Source organism: Lithobates pipiens, unplaced genomic scaffold (assembly GCF_037356315.1).
Source record: "Lithobates pipiens isolate NorthernLeopardFrog02 unplaced genomic scaffold, aLitPip1_a1.2 Scaffold_18, whole genome shotgun sequence".
In the NCBI taxonomy this organism is placed as follows: domain Eukaryota; kingdom Metazoa; phylum Chordata; class Amphibia; order Anura; family Ranidae; genus Lithobates; species Lithobates pipiens.
The window spans coordinates 249,090,672-249,113,961 of NW_027507758.1; the positions used below are offsets into that span (position 1 = coordinate 249,090,672).

A 23,290-nucleotide genomic window follows, 5' to 3' on the forward strand; every position below is an offset into this window, starting at 1 on the left:
AAATCAGATGGATTCATCGGAATGTCCGACCATGTGTACAGGGCATAACAGTAAGTGCTTGAACAAGGACTTAATGAATGCTCATATAAGCTAGAAACTACAAACACACAATGGGGCCACTTAGTGACAACCAAAGCAAAGGGCCATTTTTCAGAAATTACTGAATTAAAGGGGATAGGGCATCATGAAGCTTGTCTCTGGTTTCTGACCAGATCTTGAATTGAGCAGTGTCCAGGCATATGTGATAGCAGTAATAGGTCTCATCACATACCTGACCCACATCCCATGTAAATTGTTCCCTAAATCCCAAAGTGTCGTTGTTTAGTTGCACAGCATGTACAAATGGTGCCTCTACCCCTGCAAAGTTTGGAAAAAACCCACTGGTTTTGGAAGGTTGGGGGCAACCAGAGCGCTTAAGAAAACAAACTTCTACTTTTTTTTTCTAAATATAACAATATAAAACTTGGAAATACATAAAAATAAAGTCCTTACACATTACAATCGATTTGTATGACTTTTTCAGTCTGAATGATTTTTTTAACCTGATAATTTGATGATTGCAATGTGTGGTGGCGTTTTTATTGAGATTGCAAATGCCAATTGTTTTCAACTGACTATCCATTAGATAACTAGAAAATGCCTAGTTCTATCTGATCCATTCCAAAAAAATAACCAAACTGTCATAACTTAAAAGCTTTAACTGAACTGAAAAATAGTTATAAAATGTGCAGCCAGACTGTTGTATTTTCAGTAACGCTACAGCTGCTAAGTACCTAGGCAGAGGATGATAAGCCCAGCACAAAAGAGCAGTCTGTAAAACTGACAGGTAAATTTCCCTTCTATTGTAAAATGTGGAACAAAGATCAGATTTGTTTTGCCTGTGCCAATCAAATAATGATCTGCATAAAATTCCCTGTCACTTGGAATTTCCCAGAGTTCAGCTAGATGACTGGTAATAGGCTGAAGTCTATTGTATTTTTTTTTTTTCTCCTTTCAACATAACAGCAGACAGGACTTTCCAGGAGGGCGGGACAATAGACAAATGAAATCTGTGCACACAATTGAAGTGGGAATTTTTTTTCTTCTCTCTCGTAAGTTTCAATTTTTATATGACCCATGTTCTTCCTCATTTTATGTCATTCTGATATTTCAAGTCACACAGGTTTATTATTCAGAAGATAAGCATTCTGTAAGGTATTCTGTGAATGTGACTTTTTTTTGAAAAAAAAAAAAAAAAACTTGGCTTAACTTTTTTATGAATGCATGTCAGTAAAGTGCAAAGATTATTGATAAAATATAGACCAATCTTTTTTTACTTTAGCAATTGTTAATAAACTTCAAAGATTAATGAAATACTTTTAGCCCATATCAACCAATCCGTTTTTACTTTAGCAATTATTAATAAAGTTTATTTGAAGAAAACTAAATGTAGTTAAGCAGATGATTTTATTTTGTTAACACTCTATTTTTTCTGGGTCGCTTAAAGATTAACAAAATATATTTATAACAGATAAGCCCCGCAAAATCTCCTTAAAATATTATGGATTCTATACAAGGAGAGACCCACCAAAGCAGTTAAATTCCCTATGACAAAATGCCCCATCAGTTTCATGTGTTGACTCATATCCAGGGGTGGACTGACCATTCGGGCACTGCCCGAGGGCCCCATCAGGGTTGCCAGCCTCAATAAAACCAGGGGCAGTATGTAAAAATCTGTGTTTTAAAAATCCCAAGATTATATCTACCTGTCTCTCCAGTACCTTTTCAGTGTGTGTATGTGTATTCTGTGTGTGTATACTGTGTGTATATTGCATGTCTACGCGTGTGTGTATACTGTGTGGCCCATAATCTATTGCCTGGGGTCCCCATAATCTCCTATTGCCAGGGGGCCCCATGAGTTGTCAGTCCGCCCCTGCTCACATCAACTTCAGTGTACAATAGATACATGGTACACTGACTATACACAATTTCAACCAGCTTTCAATCGCAAAAACAATCAAACAGATTAGGGCAACCTACCACCATCAGTTTATATATACATGGCAGGGATGTTGGTAACATGTGTCTGATATTTTCTACAACTGATATCTGGCTGAAATTGTTTTAATAAACAGCTCATATATAGCAAGAATTCAAAGAACAGAAACATATAAATGTGAGCATATAAAACGCAGAAGACACAGATAGGCAACATAGATTATATACAGTGGTGGTACACATCTTAAGTCACGTACAACACATTTAACCTGCCAGTTTAAAACTGTGGAAATATATGAAATCAGTTAATATTATTTCAAATATGCCATAATAAAGAATACTTTATATGATAAAGTAGCAATCTACTTGTAGTGCTATTTCATTCATAAATAAGCCTGTAAGTACAGTAACAAATATAAATCATACTTGTAGCATGATCGCGAGATATATATATATATATATATACACACACACACACATACATACATACATACATACATATAACCATACACACACACATAAATTATATATATATATATATATATATATATATATATATATATATATATATATATATATATATATATATATATATATATATATATATATATATATATATATATATATATATATATATATATATATATATATATATATATATATATATATATATAAAATATAAATTATAATATATATACGGTATACACACACACACACACACTACTTACCATTTATTTTCAAAGGGACAAGCTTCTTCACTTCTTTACATGCATTTATCCTTTTGTGACTTTCCAGCGCAACTTGCATGGATCTGTCAAACAGACTCTTTTGAAGAATCTCCCGAAATTTGGTGCAAAATTGACAAATCATAAACAGTTCGATAGTGAATCGGTGCATCGTTCTAAAATGATGTATGATTCCGTTGCAGGGCTTCATGATGTCCTGCTTGGTCCTTTCTCGGATTTTCACAGCCTTAAGCATGTTGCTCATGTGTAAGTCTTGAGGAAGGACCTGTGTGTTTGCCATGTTTCTGTGGAAAAGTGAAGGGAAACCAGTTGGCTGTCATATGTACACTGAACACACACCTGAAGGTTGTAAACTTGGCATTTTACATGTACACAGTTCAAAATTCCCCAGCAATTACAAAACTGCTACGGCAAGTTTCCGAGATTTCACAAATAAAAAAAAAGACTTAGTCATACAGCTCTGATGTAATTTACATATTGTAGATAAGACGACATCTATAGTGAAGGTACTCTACATATTACATATACATTTACCAGTACACCAGGCAATTTGTTATGCCTGGTTGACTAAAAAAGTAGTAAAATGACGTGAATATATTTTATTAACATTAAAGGGTGATGCATGAAACTGCTAACAGTGCCAATAAGAATCTATCAGAAATCTTGTTTAATTTAAATAAAATTAAATTTAAAAAATGTTGGCAAAAGCTCCACTTGTCAGCTTTAATGCTGCAGGCCCCTGGAAATGTGTTATCTATGGTAACCAGACAAGGTCTCCTTTTATAATAACCTATAGAAATCATAAGTTTGATGCTATATACACAATTTTTTTTTCATTTTTCTTAGAGCTGGATTTTACCCTCCTAAGTAACTTCATATATTTATTCCTGCTCTCCTCCGCTAACAGAATTTAATATTTTTGGGGAGCCCTTCCCATACTTCCATATTTCTGACATAGGCCATAATGACATGTACTGTACCCACGTCATGGGTCCCAGGAGCTGCTGCAGGTCTGGGGGGCTGACTGCCTATTCATGGATTTTGCAGCCCCCTCTTTTCTGATGATGCAGCGAATACGCCTCACCACAGAGCCAATGCACAGTCCGGAAAAGGCAACCTCATTAAAATGTGCATATGGCTCAGTACAGGGCGAGTGCACAACCTGGAAGAGAAAGCCACCTCCTTGATGTCGCATCATCACGGGACCAATGAACAACCCCAAAGAAACAGTTGTCCCATTGATGAAATGGTGCATAGGTGTACAAGCCCCATCATGGGGCCAATGCATAACCTAGAAGAGGCAGCTAACAGCCCCCCCCCCCCCCCCCACTCAGTGACATCAGAAGAAGATAGTGATGTGGGAATGGGTATGCTGTAGCAAACAGGCGGATTCTTAGGGCCAATAACTTCGGGGCAGGCCAGTGCTAAATATCTGGCTGGCCATGAGGTGAATTATTAGCTATATAGGTTTTTTTAATTTAGCTCTATGGCGGTGTATAGTTTGGGGCAGTTTCAGTCAACATAATATTCCAGGCCAATCATCATTTTTTTGTCCAGTGACCAAGCAGGAGAGACAGCAAGCCCACAAATCCTAATACGTAATACTGGTATCACCTGACTAGCTGTGCATCATGTATGTATAAAATACAACTGGCAGAACAGACATTTTTGGGAAGGTAAAACCGTGTGTATATATATATATATATATATATATATATATATATATATATATATATATATAAACATATATAAAAACATATAATGTAGTGTGTATATATATATATATATATATAAACCTAGAGTCCCGCTTCAAAGTGAGTGTAAACTCCCAGGTATGATTTTTAGCTATTACCTATAATAAGGCTTACATATAGGTACTGTAAATATCTCCTAAACGTGCACCGTTTAGGAGATATTTACTTTAGATGCAGCTGGAGACGTCACCGGCGCATGTGCTCCGAAAGAATGTCATACCAGTGCTGTTCCTTCAGAGCCGTGCCATAAACAGCAATTCCCGTGCGCATGTGGGGGAGTGATATCATCGCCGGCATGGCCAATGAAAGCCCTAAAATCTGGAAAGAAGAGAGGGTGAAGATGGAAGCACCTTCAGCGGTGAAAGCGCACCGCTGGAGGGCTTTGTTTGCAGGTAATTCTGTCATAAGGTGCTAGTATGCGATGCATACTAGCATCTTATGACCTAATCTGGTTTACTTCTGCTCTAACTTTCACCAGACTCCTTAATGTCCTTTTAACTCTTCTCTGATTATTGATATCCCACGAGTTCCTAATGTGCAACGATGTTAAATGGGACCAGAAAATGGACAATTTATTATGCGTTTTGGTATCGTATGAGAAAAATGTTCACGCTTGTCCTTTTGGATAATTTTGCATAAACTGTGGTGATCGGCTCTCAAAAGCTTTGTACTAACGATCAGTTTATAGTACTATTGCTTCAAAAGCATAATTTTTCATCCGGCTTTCTGATCGTGTATACTAGGCATTAGATCTATAATGGTACTTACAGCAAATTGTTAACATCTGTATGAGGTGGACGGTGGCAAGTGCCCCACTGATACACTACCACACTTGAGTAGTAGAGGAGCAATTTATGGCTAAAACTACATACTTATAGTAAATCTGTCTCATAAAATAGAATTCGGTTTCTCTTTTGTGCTGCAAATAATAATTGCTGTGTTAATTTGAGTGTTGTCAAATCAGTCATTATGAAATCTTTTGGAAAAAATATAACAGTACATTTCAGAAATTCACATAATTATCACATGACTATCTTTAGCTGAAGGTCACACCTTGTGACACTATACTGATATCTATTTGTGAGATAAGAAGGCGTTCACAGCTCACATGGAATTTATTGTGTAATATTCACCGCAGATCACAATAGTAAAACACACACTAATTTTATTTTTATAAAACAAGACACATTGGACTCTCCAGCACACCCTGGTAAGAAGAAAACTTTTTGTGACCTTATCAAAAGGTGTGAAGCCAGACATATCCTGGGGAAAGTTTCTAGATTTGAACGCACTTTTTTAAATCTCATGTATATTTTTAACTAAACAAAAAATGTCATGCTGAATAATCAATAACTAATACCTGTGCAATCCGAAAACATACCTATATGCAACTATAATAACAATACATACAGTATCTCACAAAAGCACCCCTCACATTTTTGTAAATATTTTATTATATCTTTTCAACACTGAAGAAATTACGCTTTGCTACAATGTAAAGTAGTGAGTGTACAGCTTGTATAACAGTGTAAATTTGCTGTCCCTTCAAAATAACTCAACACAGCCATTAATGTCTAAACTGCTGGCAACAAAAGTGAGTACACCCCTAAATGAAATTGTCCAAATTGGGCCCAATTAGCCATTTTCCCTCCCTGACGTCATGTGACTCGTTAGCATCTCAGGTGTGAATGGGGAGTTAGGTGTGTTAAATGTGGTGATATCACTCTCACTCTCTCATACTAGCCACTGGAAGTTCAACATGGCACCTCATGGCAAAGAACTCTCTGAGGATCTGAAAAAAAGAATTGTTGCTTTACATAAAGATGGCCTAGCCTATATGAAGATTGCCAAGACCCTGAAATTGAGGTTCAGCACAGTGGCTAAGACCATATAGCGGTTTAAAAGGACAGGTTCCACTCAGAACAGGCCTTGCCATGGTCGACCAAAGAAGTTGAGTGCACATGCTCAGCATCATATCCAGAGGTTGTCTTTGGGAAATAGACATATGAGTGCTGCCAGCATTGCTGCAGAGGTTGAAGGGGTGGGGGGTCAGCCTGTTAGTGCTCAGACCAAACACTGCACACTGCATCAAATTGGTCTGCATGGCTGTTGTCCCAGAAGGAAGCCTCTTATAAAATGATGCACAAGAAAGCCTGCAAACAGTTTGCTTAAGACAAGCAGACTAAGTACATGAATTACTGAAACCATGTCCTGTGGTCTGATGAGACCAAGATAAACTTATTTGGTTCAGATGGCGTCAAGAGTGTGTGGTGACCAGGTGAGTAGTACAAAGACAAGTGTGTCTTGCCTACAGTCAAGCCTGTTGGTGGAAGTGTTATGGTCTGGGGCTGAATGAGTGTTGCCGAAAGCTACAGTTCATTGAGGGAACCATGAATGTGACATACTGAAGCAGTCCCCTTCGGAGACTGGGCTGCAGGGCAGTATTCCAACATGATAACAACCACAAACACACCTCCAAGATGACCACTGCCTTACTAAAGAATCTGAGGGTAAAGGTGATGGACTGGCCAAGCATGTCTCCAGACCTAAACCCTATTGAGCATCTGTGGGGCATCATCAAATGGAAGGTGGAGGATTGCAAGGTCTCTAACATCCATCAGCACGGTGATGTCGTCATGGAGGAGGACTCCAGTGGCAACCTGTGAAGCTCTGGTGAACTCCATGCCCAAGAGGGTTAAGGCAGTGCTGGAAAATAATGGTGGCCACACAAAATATTGACACTTTGGGCCCAATTGGGACATTTTCATAATTTTTAATGGTGAAAGTCCATAATGAATAATGTGCTGAAAATTTCCTTATGGGATAGACGTTTATAAAAATCCTTGTGACGAGTGCTCCAAACTTGAAACAAAGTACTAAACTTAGGTGCTTCCCTTTGGCAATGCATTCACCTTAAAGAGGAAGTAAACCCTGATGGGTTTACTTCCTCTTTGTCTCCCTGCAAAGGAAAAGCAGAATGGTCTACTATGCATCGCATAGTAGCCCATTATGTGTCACTGACCTGATACAGGAGCCAGCGATGTCACCGCTGTCCCCTGTAGTTCGGAGCATCTATTTTCTTCCTGGTATCGCTGCTCCGGCCACTCACAGCGCCGGAGCAGCGATGATGTCACTCCCGCGCATGCGCATGGGAGCCGCCACTAACGGCATATCGCCGTTAGCAGTGGCATGCCGCTAATGGCGATAGTGTGCCTGCGTACCGCTGTCTATGGCGCATGCGCCGTAGACAGCTGTCACTGTTTTTTAGTAAATATCTCCTAAACCGTGTAGGTTTAGGAGATATTTCTTGGACCTACAGGTAAGCCTTAATCTAGGCTTATCTGTAGGTCAAAGTGGTTTGTAAGGGTTTACAACCACTTTAAAGGCGTGTGACTGCACAACTAAGTTTGGTCTAACAAGCTTGCCATGCCTTCCCGGGGCTCAGTGGGAATAAACTGCTCAGGTGTCCTGGATCATCCTAGAGTCGTAACCTCATAATAACAGAAAGAGAGCTGGATAGTTTAATATCATTTAAAATACTTTATTTAAAAAACCCAGCAAGTGGGTACTCACATGTAACAGGTGCTTGAAGCACACCAAGCTAGTAAAGGCAAAAAACTGCATGTATCCTTGGAGTCATTGTTCTGTCCCACAGCAGCTGCTGCTATCAACGCCTTTCTGTCCCCCCCACGTGTGCCGGGACGGAGTGATAACTCCACAGATACATGCAATTTTTTGCCTGTAATAGCCTGGTGTGCTTTTTTTAATAAAGAATTTTAAAGGATATTATACTATCCAGCTCTCTTTCTGTTACCATGAGGTTACCCCTCTAGGATTATCCAGGACACCTGAGTAGCTTATTCACACTAAGCCCAGGGAAGGCTTGCAAGCGTGTTAGACCAAACTGGCTGGCCATACACTATACAATTTTCTTGTTCAACTTTCCTTTAGATTTACCAAAACCATATAATATGAGGTCAAACCTAAACCCTTTCAATTAGTATGCAATCAGGCAGGCCTTTGCACTACATAGTTGAAAGTAAATCTAAAGGAAATTGAGCAAGAAAATTGTATAGTGTATGGCCAGCCTTAGTTGTGCGGTCACACACCCTAAGGTGAGGGCATTACCAAAGGGGAGCACCTAAGTTTGGTACTTTCTTTTAAGTTTGGAGCACTCGTCACAAGGATTTTTTCTTTTTTTTATAAACGTCTATCCCATAAGGAAATTTTCAGCGCATTATTCATTATGGACTTTCACCATTAATGCATGTTTTGCACATTGAATGCTATTTGAATATAAAGCACATGAGCGCTTTATTATAAATATCTGTTATGAGATTTTTTTTGTGTGTATGATATCATACCAGGAATACACCAATGTAGGAGGTTGTTTAGTCATCAGAGAGTATTTGTTCAGAGTGACACTTCGTTGTTTAAAATGGGAGCACAGGAGCACTTTATTATAGATGTATTGTTATGATATTTGCATATAGTTATTTTTTTACGATTGCACTTTTTATGTTGCACAGGTATTAGTTATTGATTATTCAGCGCAAAAATTTTTTGGTTAGTTAATCTTTCCCCAACATGGGAATGTGAGCGGTGTCACACACACACATACATATATACACACACATTATATATATATATATATACATATATATATATATATATATATATATATATATATATATATATATATATATATATATATATATATATATATATATATATATATAAATTTTTGCATACCCACGGTCGGTGGAACGAAACATTATAGCTCGCAAGATCTTTGTTGTTATATAATTAATGTATATTTTTAACTGTCTGCTTTTAGGCCGGGTTCACACCGCTGCGATGCGGGAACGCCGCGAATCCGCGGCGTTTTCCCGCATCGCATTACTCCCGCCGGCAGTTCACACTGCCCTATGCGGATGGCTGGGAGTGTCAATGATATGTTAATGACACCCCCAGATCCGTCCGCATATCGCAGTGCGATCTGCCGACTCGCACAGGAATCGGATCGCATGGTGTGAACCCCCATGCGATCCGATTCTGTTGCGGACCAAAAAAAGGGTCCCATGCGAGTTGGCTGCGGGAGCGATGCGAATTCAGCCATACTATCTGTATGGCTGTACTCGCATCGCTACGGAGATCGGATGTGATTTGCGGTGCGAATCACATCCGGATCTCCCCCCGCAGCAGTGTGAACCCAGCCTTAGAGTGATCCTTTTCTTACATTTTAACAGTGGGGGAGATTTGCTAAAACGTGTGCACACAGAATCTGGTGCAGCTGTACATAGTATCCAATCAGCTTCTGGGATTTATTGTTAAAGCTTTATTGAACAAAGTGAAGTTAGAAGCTGATTGGCTCCCATGTACAGCTGCACCAGATTCTTAACGCACCAGTTTTAGTACATCTCGACCACTTAGTGTATCTTACATTATAGTTGTGAAAATCCTTTATTTCATATGACCTTATCCAGTAACATCAATTGGGTGCCCACTTTACTGAACCTAAAAAGAGTGCCTCCCCAGATGCCAGACCCAAAAGAATGGACTGAGCAGTCTGTCCACAGAGGACATTCAGCAAAGCACTTGCTTAATACTCATTTTTGTTTCAAGAAAAGCAACACCTACGACAAACTTCCTTTACTTTCACTGCGAGGAGAGCTCTTAAAACCAAACATCCAAATATTAAATACCATGTGTGCACTTCAAGGGTTTTTCCACTTTCAAAAACCCCTTTTTTCCAAAGCATATACTGTAAATGTATAAACAGAAATGCCAATAGAGCATCTTATGAATCATATTAGCCATATCTATACCCTCGGGGAGGCTCTTGGGGGATTATCAGCTGCATACGACTTTCATAGATGGTGATGATAAGTGCTTCCAAACAGCTATTTTTATAAGTGTACGCAAAGGTTTTCCATCGTGCTGCCCTGATTCTTCACTCTTTACACCCAATTCACACTTATGCGCCTTGTCATATGACTTTGATAATTTATATATGATTGTGATAGCCATTCTTATATGTACTACTTAAAGTCTTAGAAAATTGAAAGTAATTCATGCACTATATTGGTCGACTTTCATGCAACTTGAGGGCCATAGACTTCAATGTTAATGCTTGTGGTGGGCTCAAGAACGTGCAGATATCTCATCACTATTGTACAACATCTGCCTGTGCTAAAAATCTATTTATTATAGTTGGGGCCAGGAGTCTTTGGGTCAACACAGTGGTTTAGTGGTTAGCAATTATGTCATGCAACACTGAGGATTAAAGAGGAAGTAAACCCTGGTGGGTTTATTTCCTCTTTGTTTCCCTGCAAAGGTAAAGCATAATGGGCTACTATGCATCGCATAGCAACCCATTATGTGTCACTTACCTGACACAGGAGCAAGCGATGTCACCACTGTCCCCTCTTCCATGAAGCATCCATCTTCTTTCAGGGTATCGCTGCTCCGGCGCTGTAAGTGGCCGGAGCAGTGATGACGTCACTCTGGTGCATGCGCGTGGGAGCCATCAGTGACGTTAGCCTTCACTAACGGCATGCTCAGTGCGCTTGTGCCGCTGTCTATGGCACACATGCGCCATAGACATCAGTGCCCGATTTTTGTAAAATATCTCTTTAACCATGTAGGCTAAGGAGATATTTCTTACAAAAGTGGTCCCAGAGGGTTTACAACCACTTTAAGGGTGGATTATGGACCAGGACACTACTTGAAGTTTGCATATTTTCCCTTTTTTGCATGGGTATCCTCCCATATTTCAATGACATACTGGTAGGTTTATTAGTTTCTGTCTAAACTGACCCTAGTACGGTATATGTGGACATATTGGCTATGGACATGTATTCACATTCTGCATGTGGATCCCACGCATATGAAAACAGCAACGATTGAGGAAACTACCTACCTTGTAAAAAATGTGCCAAGAATTTCTATGGAAAAGGCTATCAATCATGTCATATGGTGCCCAGAGAGCTGTCCCATAGAATCAATAAGTCAGTCAAGACTGAACAGATACAACACTAGGAGTCTTCAGGGTACCATATGACTAAATATTATAAACTGAAGGAAAGAAAATCTAAAAATATTACATGGCAACCAAACTCGATTTCCTTTTCCTTCCTGTGCTAGAAAGATCATGGCTGAAATCTGAATGGTATTTGACCAGTGTTTCTCAACCTTCTTTCAGTCGCAGCACCCTTTAAAAACACGCAAACTCTTCAGGCACCCCAGTCCTAAATGTAAAGAACATCAATAGTAATTATCAAAAGGAAACCTGAGCCTAGGATAATGCACACAGCCACCTTGATGAAATTAAATTCACATCGGAAGCCCCCCATTACATCAGAGGTCTTCCACATTACATCAAAGCCCCCTATTCAAAGCAGAACCCCCTCTTCACATCAGAACCCCCCTTCATGTCAGAGGTCCTCATCACATCAGAGTCCACCCTATATGTTAGAGTACTCCCATGAGGGAGTACCCCCATCACATCACAATTCCACTATCAGATCAGAGTCTCCCCATTACTGAGTCCTCTAATCACATCAGAGTCCCCCAATCACAAAGCCCCCATCACACAGTCCCCTGCATCACAGAGATGATCCCACCAATCAATTGACTCCAGTAATGAGGCACAGGGCTGAAAGTGGAGAAGGTCTGGAGGAGTGGGTATGGGACCTTAGGGGGTCTTAAGGGCTTTTGATGTGTTACCATTGACTCACAATGGAAGGTGCCTTTTTGGTGAAATTTTGAAGAACTGCACCAAAAGATGAAACATGTAGGACTTCTGAAAACGTAGCACATCTGAAGTGTGAACAGTTACATAGGATTTAATGGGGAATAGTTTTCATGTGCTTTTTTTTCACCCTGGAAAAGAGTGGCAAAAGCACACCAGAATGAAAGGGACCTTAAAGTGTTACTAAACCCACAACAGTAAAATCAGTCTGTATATGCAGTAAAGCATGCTTTTTATAATCAATGTGGAACCTAAGGGGTTAATCCTCTGCACTGTGTAAAAAGGGTGTTTGATCCTATCTTCTCAGATCCTCCCCTTCTTTTACTGTCCCCAATTAATATTCTGCTAGTACAGAGCCTTGGGGCACTCTTTTTTTTTTGGGAGGGTGTATGGGATCAGCACAGAGCCAAACAGCACTGTCCAGACAGAGAGTCAGGGGTCATGCAGGACAGTCAGAGGAGAATGAAAACTCCTCTTACAAGCTTTAACCATTGTTTGGCTGGACACCGATAGAAGTCATTAGAAATAATAATACTGCTGATGAGAAAATGTATTTAGCAGTTTATATTTCCTAAAACTATTGCATTTTCCATGTTATGTGTACTGTGGGAGACTAGATATAGTAAATGTAGGGCCCTAGGTTTAGTAACACTTTAGGTAGACGCAAGCTATAGCACTCTAGCTCTAGTTCTGTGCAACGATGTTTCACTTTAAACAGCAAAAGACAGATATAAACAAAACTTTCTGTTGCCAATTCAAAAAATGTTTTGTTCAGCAACATGAAAACATGGTGACAGTAGCTATTTTTGGGCTGAGTAATACAGAGTAACTTGCTGATGGCTACAGTAACAAAAAAGTAACTAACGCCAGCTGGATTGGTATCCAGCTTCCTGTTGTGAAGAATATGTTGTGCTGTTTGCACAAATTATATTAGTGTTAACTCTGATCTAATCACATATAAGATTGGGTTTTATGTACTGTACATATGGAATAATAATTGGTAAAAAGGATAGTTAATTATATATATATATATATATATATATATATATATATATATATATATATATATATATATATATATATATATATATATATATATATAAATAAAAAGCTTTTATATTTTACACAGCCCCATTATTGGTTTTCAGCTGCTGTCTTAGTAAGTATACCCACATTTTCAAACTTTTGATAACTAGAGATGAGCCGCATGACAAGCAATATTAAGTAAGTACATGAATGTCTAAAAAAGAAGGAATCACATAAAAATGACCTATAAACTAGGTAAACATGTACTGGAGTGTAAAACAAAATGCACAATGCTACTTTTGGCATACTGTGCCAGAGAGCATAAAGATAACCTCAACAGTCTGTTGTTGTTCTTCACTGTCCAACTGTTCACTGTCCAACAGGTTGGGGCTAGGAGGTGACCTTCATCTGTTTCCTAATTGCAGCAGAGAAGTTAGGTATTGAGGCTGGCTTGATCTGTAGTATCTGTAGTAGGGTTGTGTAACTCTCAGGAATGGATAGATGGAAATATGAATTCTGAGACACATACGAGAGCTATTGTATATGTATTTCAACTGTGTGTTTAGCTTTTTGCCCACTGTTTAGCTGTTATTATAATAACTTGTGAGATCTACTTTATGGTGACTACGCAAAGGGAGAGGTTTTTGCATGACATGATCTGCTCACAGACCAATGACAAAACAGATTTATAAACAGTTTGTACATCTCATCTCATGCATGTTCCTGGACAAAGATGAGTGCCTCAGTCTACACAAATCCAAATCCTCCTCAGACTAATACAGTGAGCATAAATAATTACTTGATCCCCTGGAGATCTTGTAAGTTTGCTCACTTACAAAGAAAAGATCAGTCTAAAAAATTTTTTATCATAGGTGTATTAGAAATGATAGGGACAGAATATCAACCAAAAATCCAGACAAAACACATGATACAAATGTTATAAATGGAGTTGCAGTTCAAAGAGTAAAAAAAAAAAAAGTATTTGATCCCCTACCAACCAACAATAATTCTGGCTCCCACAAACTGGCTACAGTATGTGCTTATGAGGTACACAGATTAGTCCTGTCAATTTTAGAAGGTGCTCCTAATGACAACTTGTTACGTGTATAAAAGACACCTGTCCACAGAATCCCTTTCTTCCATTCAAACCTCACAATCATGGGCAAGACCAAAGAGCTGTCTAAGGATGTCAGGCACAAGATTGTACTGTAGATATGCATAAGGCTGGAATGGGCTACAACGCCATCAGCAAGAAGCTTGGTGAGAAGGAGACAACTGTTGGAATGATTATTCACAAATGCATAAAATACAAAATAACCATCAATCCTCGGTCTGGAGCTCCATGCCAGGTTTTGCCTCATGGGGTAAGAATGATCATGAGAAAAGTGATGGATCCACCCAGAACTACATGGGAGGAGATTGTGAATGATCCCAAGGCAGTTGGCACATTCACCAAACAAACCATTGGTAACACAAAGCGACCACCATAGATTGAAATCCTGCAGTGCCTGCAAGGTCCCCCTCCACAAGAAGGCACATGTACAGGCCTGTCTGAAGTTTGCCAATGAACATCTAAATGATTCAGGGAAGGATTGGGAGCAAGTGTTGTGGTCAGATGAGAGTAAAATGAGCACTTTGGCATTAACTTGACTCACCGTGTTTGGAGGAAGAAAAATGCTGACTACAACCCTAATAACACAATCCCTACAGTGAAGCATGGAGGTGGAAGCATTGAGGGGCCAATGGATGGGGCCAAGTATTTTAAAATCTTGGATGAGAACCTTCTCTCCCCAGCCAGAACACTGAAGATGGGTTCCATCATGACAATGACCCAAAACATACTACCAAGGCAACAAAGGAGTGGCTCAAGAAGAAGCACATTAGGGTTATGGAGTGGCCTAGCCAGCCTCCAAACCTTAATCCTATAGAAAATGTATGGAGGGAATTAAAACTTCGAGTTGCCAAGGGACAGCCTTGAAACCAGTACTTAGAGAAGATCTGGAAGGAAGAGTGGACCAAAATCTCTCCTGAGATGTGTGCAAACCCGGTAACCAGCTACAAGAAACGTCTTACCTCTGTGCTTGCCAACAAGGGTTTCTTCGCCAAGTACTAAGTCATGTTTTGCTTGGGGATCAAATACTTATTTTACTCACTGAACTGCAACTCAATTTATAACATTTGTATCATGTGTTTTCTCTGTTCTTTATTCTATCTCTATCATTTAATACACCTAAATGATAAAAATTATAGACTCTTAAATTCTCTGTAAGTGGGCAAACGTACATAATCTGCAGGGAATCAAATAATTATTTTCCCCACTGTAGGATGACATTCAGCTTGAGGTCTCAGAAAATTTAAATAATAACAATTACGCACAAGAGCTGAGCAAAACCAAGAACTTCCCTAACCTTTCAGTGTAAATAGATTTTGGTATAGTTTTGGCATTTTGGTGAATTGCATGGGTGTCAGTAGGGAAGGTTATACAAAACTTGAAAACGTGCAGAAACATTAATGCATAGTGTAAGCAATAAGGATTTCAAATATTACAAATAACAAAAGGTTAGTGCTTACTTTTAGCACATATGGTATTCACTGTAAATGTAATGCTTTAGGCACCACAATATCATGTATTTTATCCTAAATAATAAGGGCACTGTGTCCTCTAAATACTGTTTCTAAGACCGATAGCTGGTCTACCCGCTGTTTCCCCAATCACGTAACATCCCTGCTGTTCTGTTCTTACCAGCAGCAACATAGTTACATCACCGCTGGCTGTAGTGGAAGGGCATGGGCATCTGAGACTCCTGGTCAGTTCAGCCCATTACACAGCTAAACTGTTTGACAGACCAGGACTCTCCAGGTGTGGGCCCACACCATGACATGCCAGCATGGTTGACAGGTAAGGAAATTCCTGGTCTGTCACACCTGCTGGAATGGACGGTGAATCCCACACAATACTGCCCACTGAATGAACTATAATTCTTATGGCATCATTAAGTCTTAATTGGCAACCATGCAGTTTGGTGTGGAGGGTTGGAGACTTCTTCATTCATTGAAATGAATAGGCTGCCCTGATGAACCCTGTAACCCATTGTGACCAGTCTAACTCATTCCATGCAGTCTTCCTCTCGTTACATCTCCCTTTCCTCCCAGTGTAAGTATAACATAAAACATAACAATCCATTAGCAGTGTCCAGTACCTTTCTATGACTGTCTACAATACTCCAGATCTGCTGGCAGTTTCCCTTCTCAGTGATCATTCTACATTCACTTCCCTGTTGTGACGCAGGCAGTCATGTGACCTCACGCCTTCCAATCAGCATTCTGCTCTGTGTTTCTGTCTACACTCTTCCAGGCTTCCTTCGTCTTAATTGTAGTCAAATGTGTTTGTATACATTGTAATCTAACATAAACAACTGCCATCACACAGCCAGATAGTATGACCACTTCTGAGCACAGAGTTATTCCCAATACTTTTCATGGGGATTTTTATGGTCCTATAACATCATATTCTACCCTCTAGTCTTAAATCCCCCCCCCCCCCCCCCCATTCACAAAAAAATAATATATAAATAAATATATATATATATATATATATATATATATATAAATACTGTCAGCCTGAGTTTTCAACACATAAAAAAATAGATTACATTTTCCAGGAAACACATTGAACCCTTCTCTCTACACCAAAATATAGCCCTCCAATAAAGCATCGTTAATCTAAAAACGTGTACGTGGTTTCCCTGTGGCAGCGGTTGAGATGGCACAGCAGTCCATTCCTTTGACTGGGCTGCGGTACCAGTGAGAAACACAAGGAAAAGGTCCCTGCACCTAAAAGCACAGCTGCACAGAATCTGCATAGTGCCCCAGTTTTCAATGCGTGAGGATGTCATTAAGAATTAAACAGCGGTGCATTTTTGCTGCGTGTGCAGAAAACACGTGCAATTTACACGCAGTCCCACACCCACATATAATCTTTAGTTAAAGTGGAGTTCTGCTTAAAAAAATAAAAGTCAGTAGCTACAAATACTGTAGCTGCTGACTTTTAATAATTGGACACTTACCTGTCCAGGAATCCAGCGATGCGGGGGTGGGGGGGGAGAAAGCCCCACTTGTCCCCCCTTCCTCTCTACGGCGCTGGCATTGTTACTGTGGGCTCCCGGCTGTGGCTTCACAACCAGGCACCCACTGCACATGCGCGACCCGCGGGCCGTGACTGGCCGGGCAATCACCTGGGACCTGTGATGTGTGCACCAGGAGAAAGCAGGAGCTGGGACCCTCTAAAAATAGGGTACCGCCCCCCCCAAAAAATGACATGCCAAATGTGGCATGTCAGGCGGTCGCCTCCCTTAAAGCGGAAGTTCCATTTTTGGGTGGAACTCCACTTTAAGGCTCCATTTACATTTGGGTGTTTCAAGATCGTGGCAGAAACATTGCGATTCTGCCCACGATCTGAAAACGCACTAACATGGCAAAATGCAAGTTCAGGTGTCATTATTTTCAATGGCATTTACCAAAACAATATAATATGAGGTCAAATCTGAACACTTTCAGTTTGTGTGCAATCAGGCAGGCCCTTGTACTACACAGTTGAAGGTAAATCTAAAGGAAATTGAATAAGAATATTGTATGGTGTATGGCCATCTTTAGTACTTGGCAATGGAAAAAAGTAGTCATCTCCTTGCTAGCTGCATTGTTGGACAGCTAGGATGAGGGAAGGAGAGGGTGCCCTGTCTGACCTCACAGCTAGACTTAAGCCTCATACACACTATTAGATTGCCCGCAGATTTTTGTCTTCAGATTTACCCAAACCATATAATATGAGGTCAAACCTTAAGAGTTTCAATTTCTATGCAATAAGGCAGGCCCTTGTACTACATGGTTTTGGTCAATTTAAACACAAAAATCTGCAGAAAATCTAATAGTGTATATGTGGCCTTAATCAGCACTTAGGAACTGGGACAAAGGTATGAACTTGATCGGTCACTATGAGGGCATTTATATAGCCTGTAATAGAAATGTATTATTTAATTTAGGTCTGGACATTGGAAGCAACCCTCGCATTATGGGGTAGATTTACCAAAACCGGAGCACTCAGAATCTGGTGCAGATGTACATAGTAGCCAATCAGCTTCTAACTTCAACTTGTTAAATGAAGCTTTGGCAATAAAACCTGGAAGCTGATTGGTTTCTATGCACAGCTGCAGCAGATTTTGCATTTACTAAATAACCCCCACTCTGTCTATTCTAGTTCTGTGTACTTAGATTGGCACTTATTTTGGGGAAAAATGACCATTGCTTGATCTCGTTCCTATTAATAGAATTGCCAATAAATCTCAGTTTTGCCACCCAGGTAAAAACCGTATCTGCAACCAGAGGGTAGTGCAAATGAATCCAATATACCATGATTAAAGCAGTATTAAACACAAAAACAAAAAATGTAATATATTCCAGTTTACCAATTCTTACACGTGGTAGCTGCATTTGTTTTCTTTTTGTACTTTTTTTTCATTTACGCCTGTTGATCCCACTACATCCTTTAACAGACCAAACTGTCCAGCAAAAGTGTCATTTAGGTTACATTCACACGGGCAATTAGCATACCCTGCAAATTCAAGTGGCAGGAATCCATGGCTTACTGGTGGATGCATAAGATGTGTGTGCAATGACAGGCTAATGGTGGCTGCAGGTATCCGTGACTGCTTAGCCCAGTGATGGCGAACCTTGGCACTCCAGATGTTTTGGAACTACATTTCCCATGATGCTCTGGCACTCTGCAGTGTACTGGAGCATCATGGGAAATATAGTTCCAAAACATCTGGGGTGCCAAGGTTCGCCATCACTGGCTTAGCCAGTGGTGATCGCGGCTGGACTCACATATAATATGTCCAGCCAGAATCATCTGTCCTTACCCACAGGAAATCGCTGGCTGTGTTAAATAATTATGGATAGCTGCGGTCGCCATCAGCCTGTCATTAGACACACATCTCATTGCAGCTGCAGGAATGTACAGATTCTGCCCTCTGGAATACACATGGGGGGTTTACTGAAAACTGGAGAGTGCAAAATCTGTGCAACTCTGCATAGAAACCAATCAGCTTCCAGGTTGTATTGCCAAAGCTTAATTAAACAAGCTGAAGTTAGAAGCTGATTGGCTACTATGCATGGCTGCACCAGATTCTCGGTGCTCCAGTTTTAGTAAATCAACTCTACGATCTGCTAATTCCCTGTGTGAATATAGTTTGGATTGAGACAAACCATATAACACTCACAGGGATCTTAAAATAATCAAATTTTATTCATTAAGGTAAAACTTATCCCAAAAGGAAAAAAAAACCTGCTGCTGTAACTGCATAAAAACTGTTAGCTGGCGTTCCGCTCAAATTTGTTACCAAAGGGTGCAAACGCCTAGAGCCAGCCCATTGAGGAACAACTCAGGTTTGAATAGATGATATAACCAACTAATGCGTTTCGGGGGACGAGCCCCCTTCTTCAGAGCTAACCTTGCAACTACAAGATTCCCTGGTTTTAAGAGGGCTGCAATGCCTGGAGCATCCAGTTTGACTTGCTTAGAGGATATCCATTTCAAACGTATCAAGGGATTACAGAATAAGTATTACAGAATAGTTAGAGTAGGGATTACAGGGCAGTTAGAATATGGATTACAGGTTAGGTAGAATAGGGATTAAAGGTTGATTAGAATAGGGATTACAGGGCAGTTAGAATAGGGGTTACAGGGCAGTTAGAATAGGGATTACAGGGCAGCTAGAATAGGGATTACAGGGCAGCTAGAATAGGAATTACAGGGCAGCTAGAATAGGAATTACAGGGCAGTTAGAATAGGAAATATGGGGTATGTATGATAGGGAATAGAGGGTAGGTAGAATAGGGATTACAGGTAAATTAGAATAGGAAATATGGGGTAGTTAGAATAGGGATTACAGGGCAGTTAAAATAGAGATTACAGGGTAGTTAGAATAGGGATTACAGGGCAGTTAGAATAGGGATTACAGGGCAGTTAGAATAGGGATTACAGGGCAGTTAGAATAGGGATTACAGGGCAGTTAGAATAGGGATTACAGGGCAGTTAGAATAGGGATTACAGGGCAGTTAGAATAGGGATTACAGGGCAGTTAGAATAGGGATTACAGGGCAGTTAGAATAGGGATTACAGGGCAGTTAGAATATGGATTACAGGGCAGTTAGAATAGGAATTACAGGGTAGATAGGATAGGGAGTAGAGGGTAGACAGAATAGGGATTACAGGTTAGTTAGAATAGGAAATATGGGGTAGTTAGAATATGGATTACAGGGCAGTTAGAATAGAGATTGCAATGGGGGTTAGGTAGCCTTTTTTCAGCATTAACTATATACAGTAAAACCTTGGTTTGAGAGTAACTTGGTTTGAGAACATTTTGCAAGACAAGCAAAATTTTATAATAAATTTTGACTTGATATACAAGTAGCATCATCTCACAACTGAGTACTGTATAAAAGAGAAGAGAGGCGCCTCTAAGTGTATCAATATGGTTACATTTAATGAAGGTACAACATTTAGCAACTCACATGGTTGATGATTAAAAGAGGCACATCTAAGTATGCAGGCATCCGGGGTAAAGCTGTCCATATAGACCGTCCCCTGCACCGCCGGCTCTCACCGCTGTCAGTCTGCAATCATGACCAGGTAGACTACCCTGCAGTAGAGCGATCTAAAAGGGAGGCTTGAAGCGCTCGTAAAGCACAGCGTGGAATGGACGAGGTCGATGGCGGTGCAGAGGATGGTCTATATGGACAGCTTTACCCCGAATGCCTGCATAATTAGATGTGCCTCTTTTAATCATCAACCATGTGAGTTACTAAATGTTATACCTTCATTAAATGTAACCAAATTGATACACTTAAAAGGCGCCTCTCTTCTCTTTTGTACTCTGTAACTCCTGCTATACTGTTCTTCTAAATATGTGGAGAATGCTATTTATGAATGGACATTTTATGGTTACACAACAACACAACCTTGCTATAATCTTTTTATGCGGACTATAAATCTGAAGGATTTAGGAATAAATGGTTGTGGCACGAATCATCTCAGTTTCCATTATTTCTTATGGGGAAATTCGCTTTGATATACAAGTGCTTTGGATTACAAGCATGTTTCCAGAATGAATTCTGCTCGCAATCCAAGGTTTAACTGTAATGACATAATTGTTACAGAATTCTGGAAATTCACATAGTTAAATATAGAGGATATGACATGAGTCAATAAAATTCCACACATGGGTAAAGAATGTAAAGCCTACAGCCTGTGACCCAGAAGGAAGCTACTGAGCATGCGCGCTAACCCGGGTGCTACTGAGCATGCTCAGAGACTGCTCACATCTCTGGGGTCTTACAGACCTCGGGAACCCATAGTACGGTCACTGTGTAACCTGTCATGTAACACAATGAAGAGGACGGTCTTATTAGTTTCCAATGAAAATCAATGGCAGTGAGCCGCCAGCCTTACCTTGTCAGCTGGAAGAGGTTTTCTATGAGCATTAAATCCCGCTTTCTATATGTATGATGTGATAAGCGGCGCCTGCATTACTTGTGGACGGCCCCGAGCTCCATACAGGACAGCAGGCTGTGAATTGCTGTGCTCGCAGTGCTGCACACTACACCCGCTGTTAGGTTTTGCACTCCGCTCCCCCTCCCATCGGGGATTTCCCAGCCCGGGACTTTCCCAGTACAAGCCATCAGAGTTCATGTGCGCAATGTTTCCAGCAGAGGGCGCAGTGTTGCGTCCAACATCTCTATAGAAAGAGATGGATTTTTCCACATACTGCCTCATGATTTGTGTCACCTACCTTTGTATTTACTGACAGGAAAACCCTGCAGGATAAAAAGGAGAACGGACCACCGCATTGGGAAGTGCTTAGAGCTGAAGTATGGCCACAAACTATGTTTGGCCAGGTAAAATGTGCACATTACAGGTAAAAAACCTGTAATGTGCGTCTGCTGCAGCGTTTGTTAAAGGCGCCATGCAGCAAAAGATCGCCATGGAGCCATGCTGTGTCTACACCGCCAGGGTTAGGTGGTGTTCACACCTCAGGGTATCCTGAACATGGGAAAAAGCGTACGCCAAACGCATGGAAATTGCACGCCTAGCCTTACATCAACACACATTTTTGCATGCTTTTTTTTAATGATTTTTGTGCATAGGGTAGCTGGAAGGTAATGCACCAAAGTAGCTCATGTACCCTTTTCAGTTTAGAGCTTCATGCCCTTTTTTAACCACTTCAATACTGGGCACTTTCTCCCCCTCCCTGCCCAGGCCAATTTTCAGCTTTCAGCGCTGTCGCACTTTCAATGACAATTATGCGGTCATACTACACTGTACTCAAACTACATTTTGTTCCCACAACTAGAGCTTTCTTTTCGTGGTATTTAATCACCATTAAAAAACACCGAAAAATTGGTAAACACATTTTTATTCGTTTCTGTTATAAAATATTGGAATATAAAAATTGGAGGTTCAGTCAGCGCAAAATCAATAAAACTATAAAAACTATAAAACTATAAATGTACAAGCAGCTGAACACTAAAGGTAAATAGAAAAAAAACCTTTACACAGTACTAAAATGAATAATGCCTTGTACACACGGTCGGACATTCCGACCACAAAATCCGTCGGATTTTTTCAGACGGATTTTGTCCTAAACTGGTGTTGCATACACATGGTCAGACAAAGTTGTCAAACATTCGTTCGTTACGACGGGACTATGTAGAGACTAGTAGCCAATAGCTTTGGTCTCGTAATTTGATCTGAGCATGCGCGGCACTTTGTCCAATTGGAATTCTCTAAAAACGATCGGAAAAAGTCAGATCAGATTTTTCTGTCGGAAAATTTGAGATCCTGCTCTCAAATTTTTTCCGCCCGAATTTTCGATGGAAAAAGTCCGATAGAGCCCACACACGATCGGATTTTCCGACAATATAATCCGATCGGACCTTTTCCGTCATAATTTCCGACCGTGTGTACAGGGCATAACAGT

The 23,290-nt window shown here is 40.2% G+C and overlaps 1 protein-coding gene across 2 annotated transcripts in view; it reads right to left on the minus strand.

Moving 5' to 3' along the window:
- The window catches only part of TNFAIP3 (TNF alpha induced protein 3), a 35,999-nt gene extending 14,065 nt beyond the window's left edge, over positions 1–21,934 (minus strand). The window contains exons 1-2 of one of the 2 annotated variants that reach the window (XM_077486775.1): positions 21,763–21,934; positions 2,706–3,007 (exon numbers count right to left, since the gene is read on the minus strand). In XM_077486775.1, coding sequence (XP_077342901.1) covers positions 2,706–3,007; positions 21,763–21,794 — 334 coding nt within the window. In that variant the 5' untranslated portion in view covers positions 21,795–21,934. Of the gene's footprint in view, positions 1–2,705; positions 3,008–16,456; positions 16,541–21,762 lie in introns of those variants that run through there. The other variant, XM_077486776.1, reaches the window with a different exon arrangement.
- Between the last annotated feature and the right edge of the window lie 1,356 nt (positions 21,935–23,290).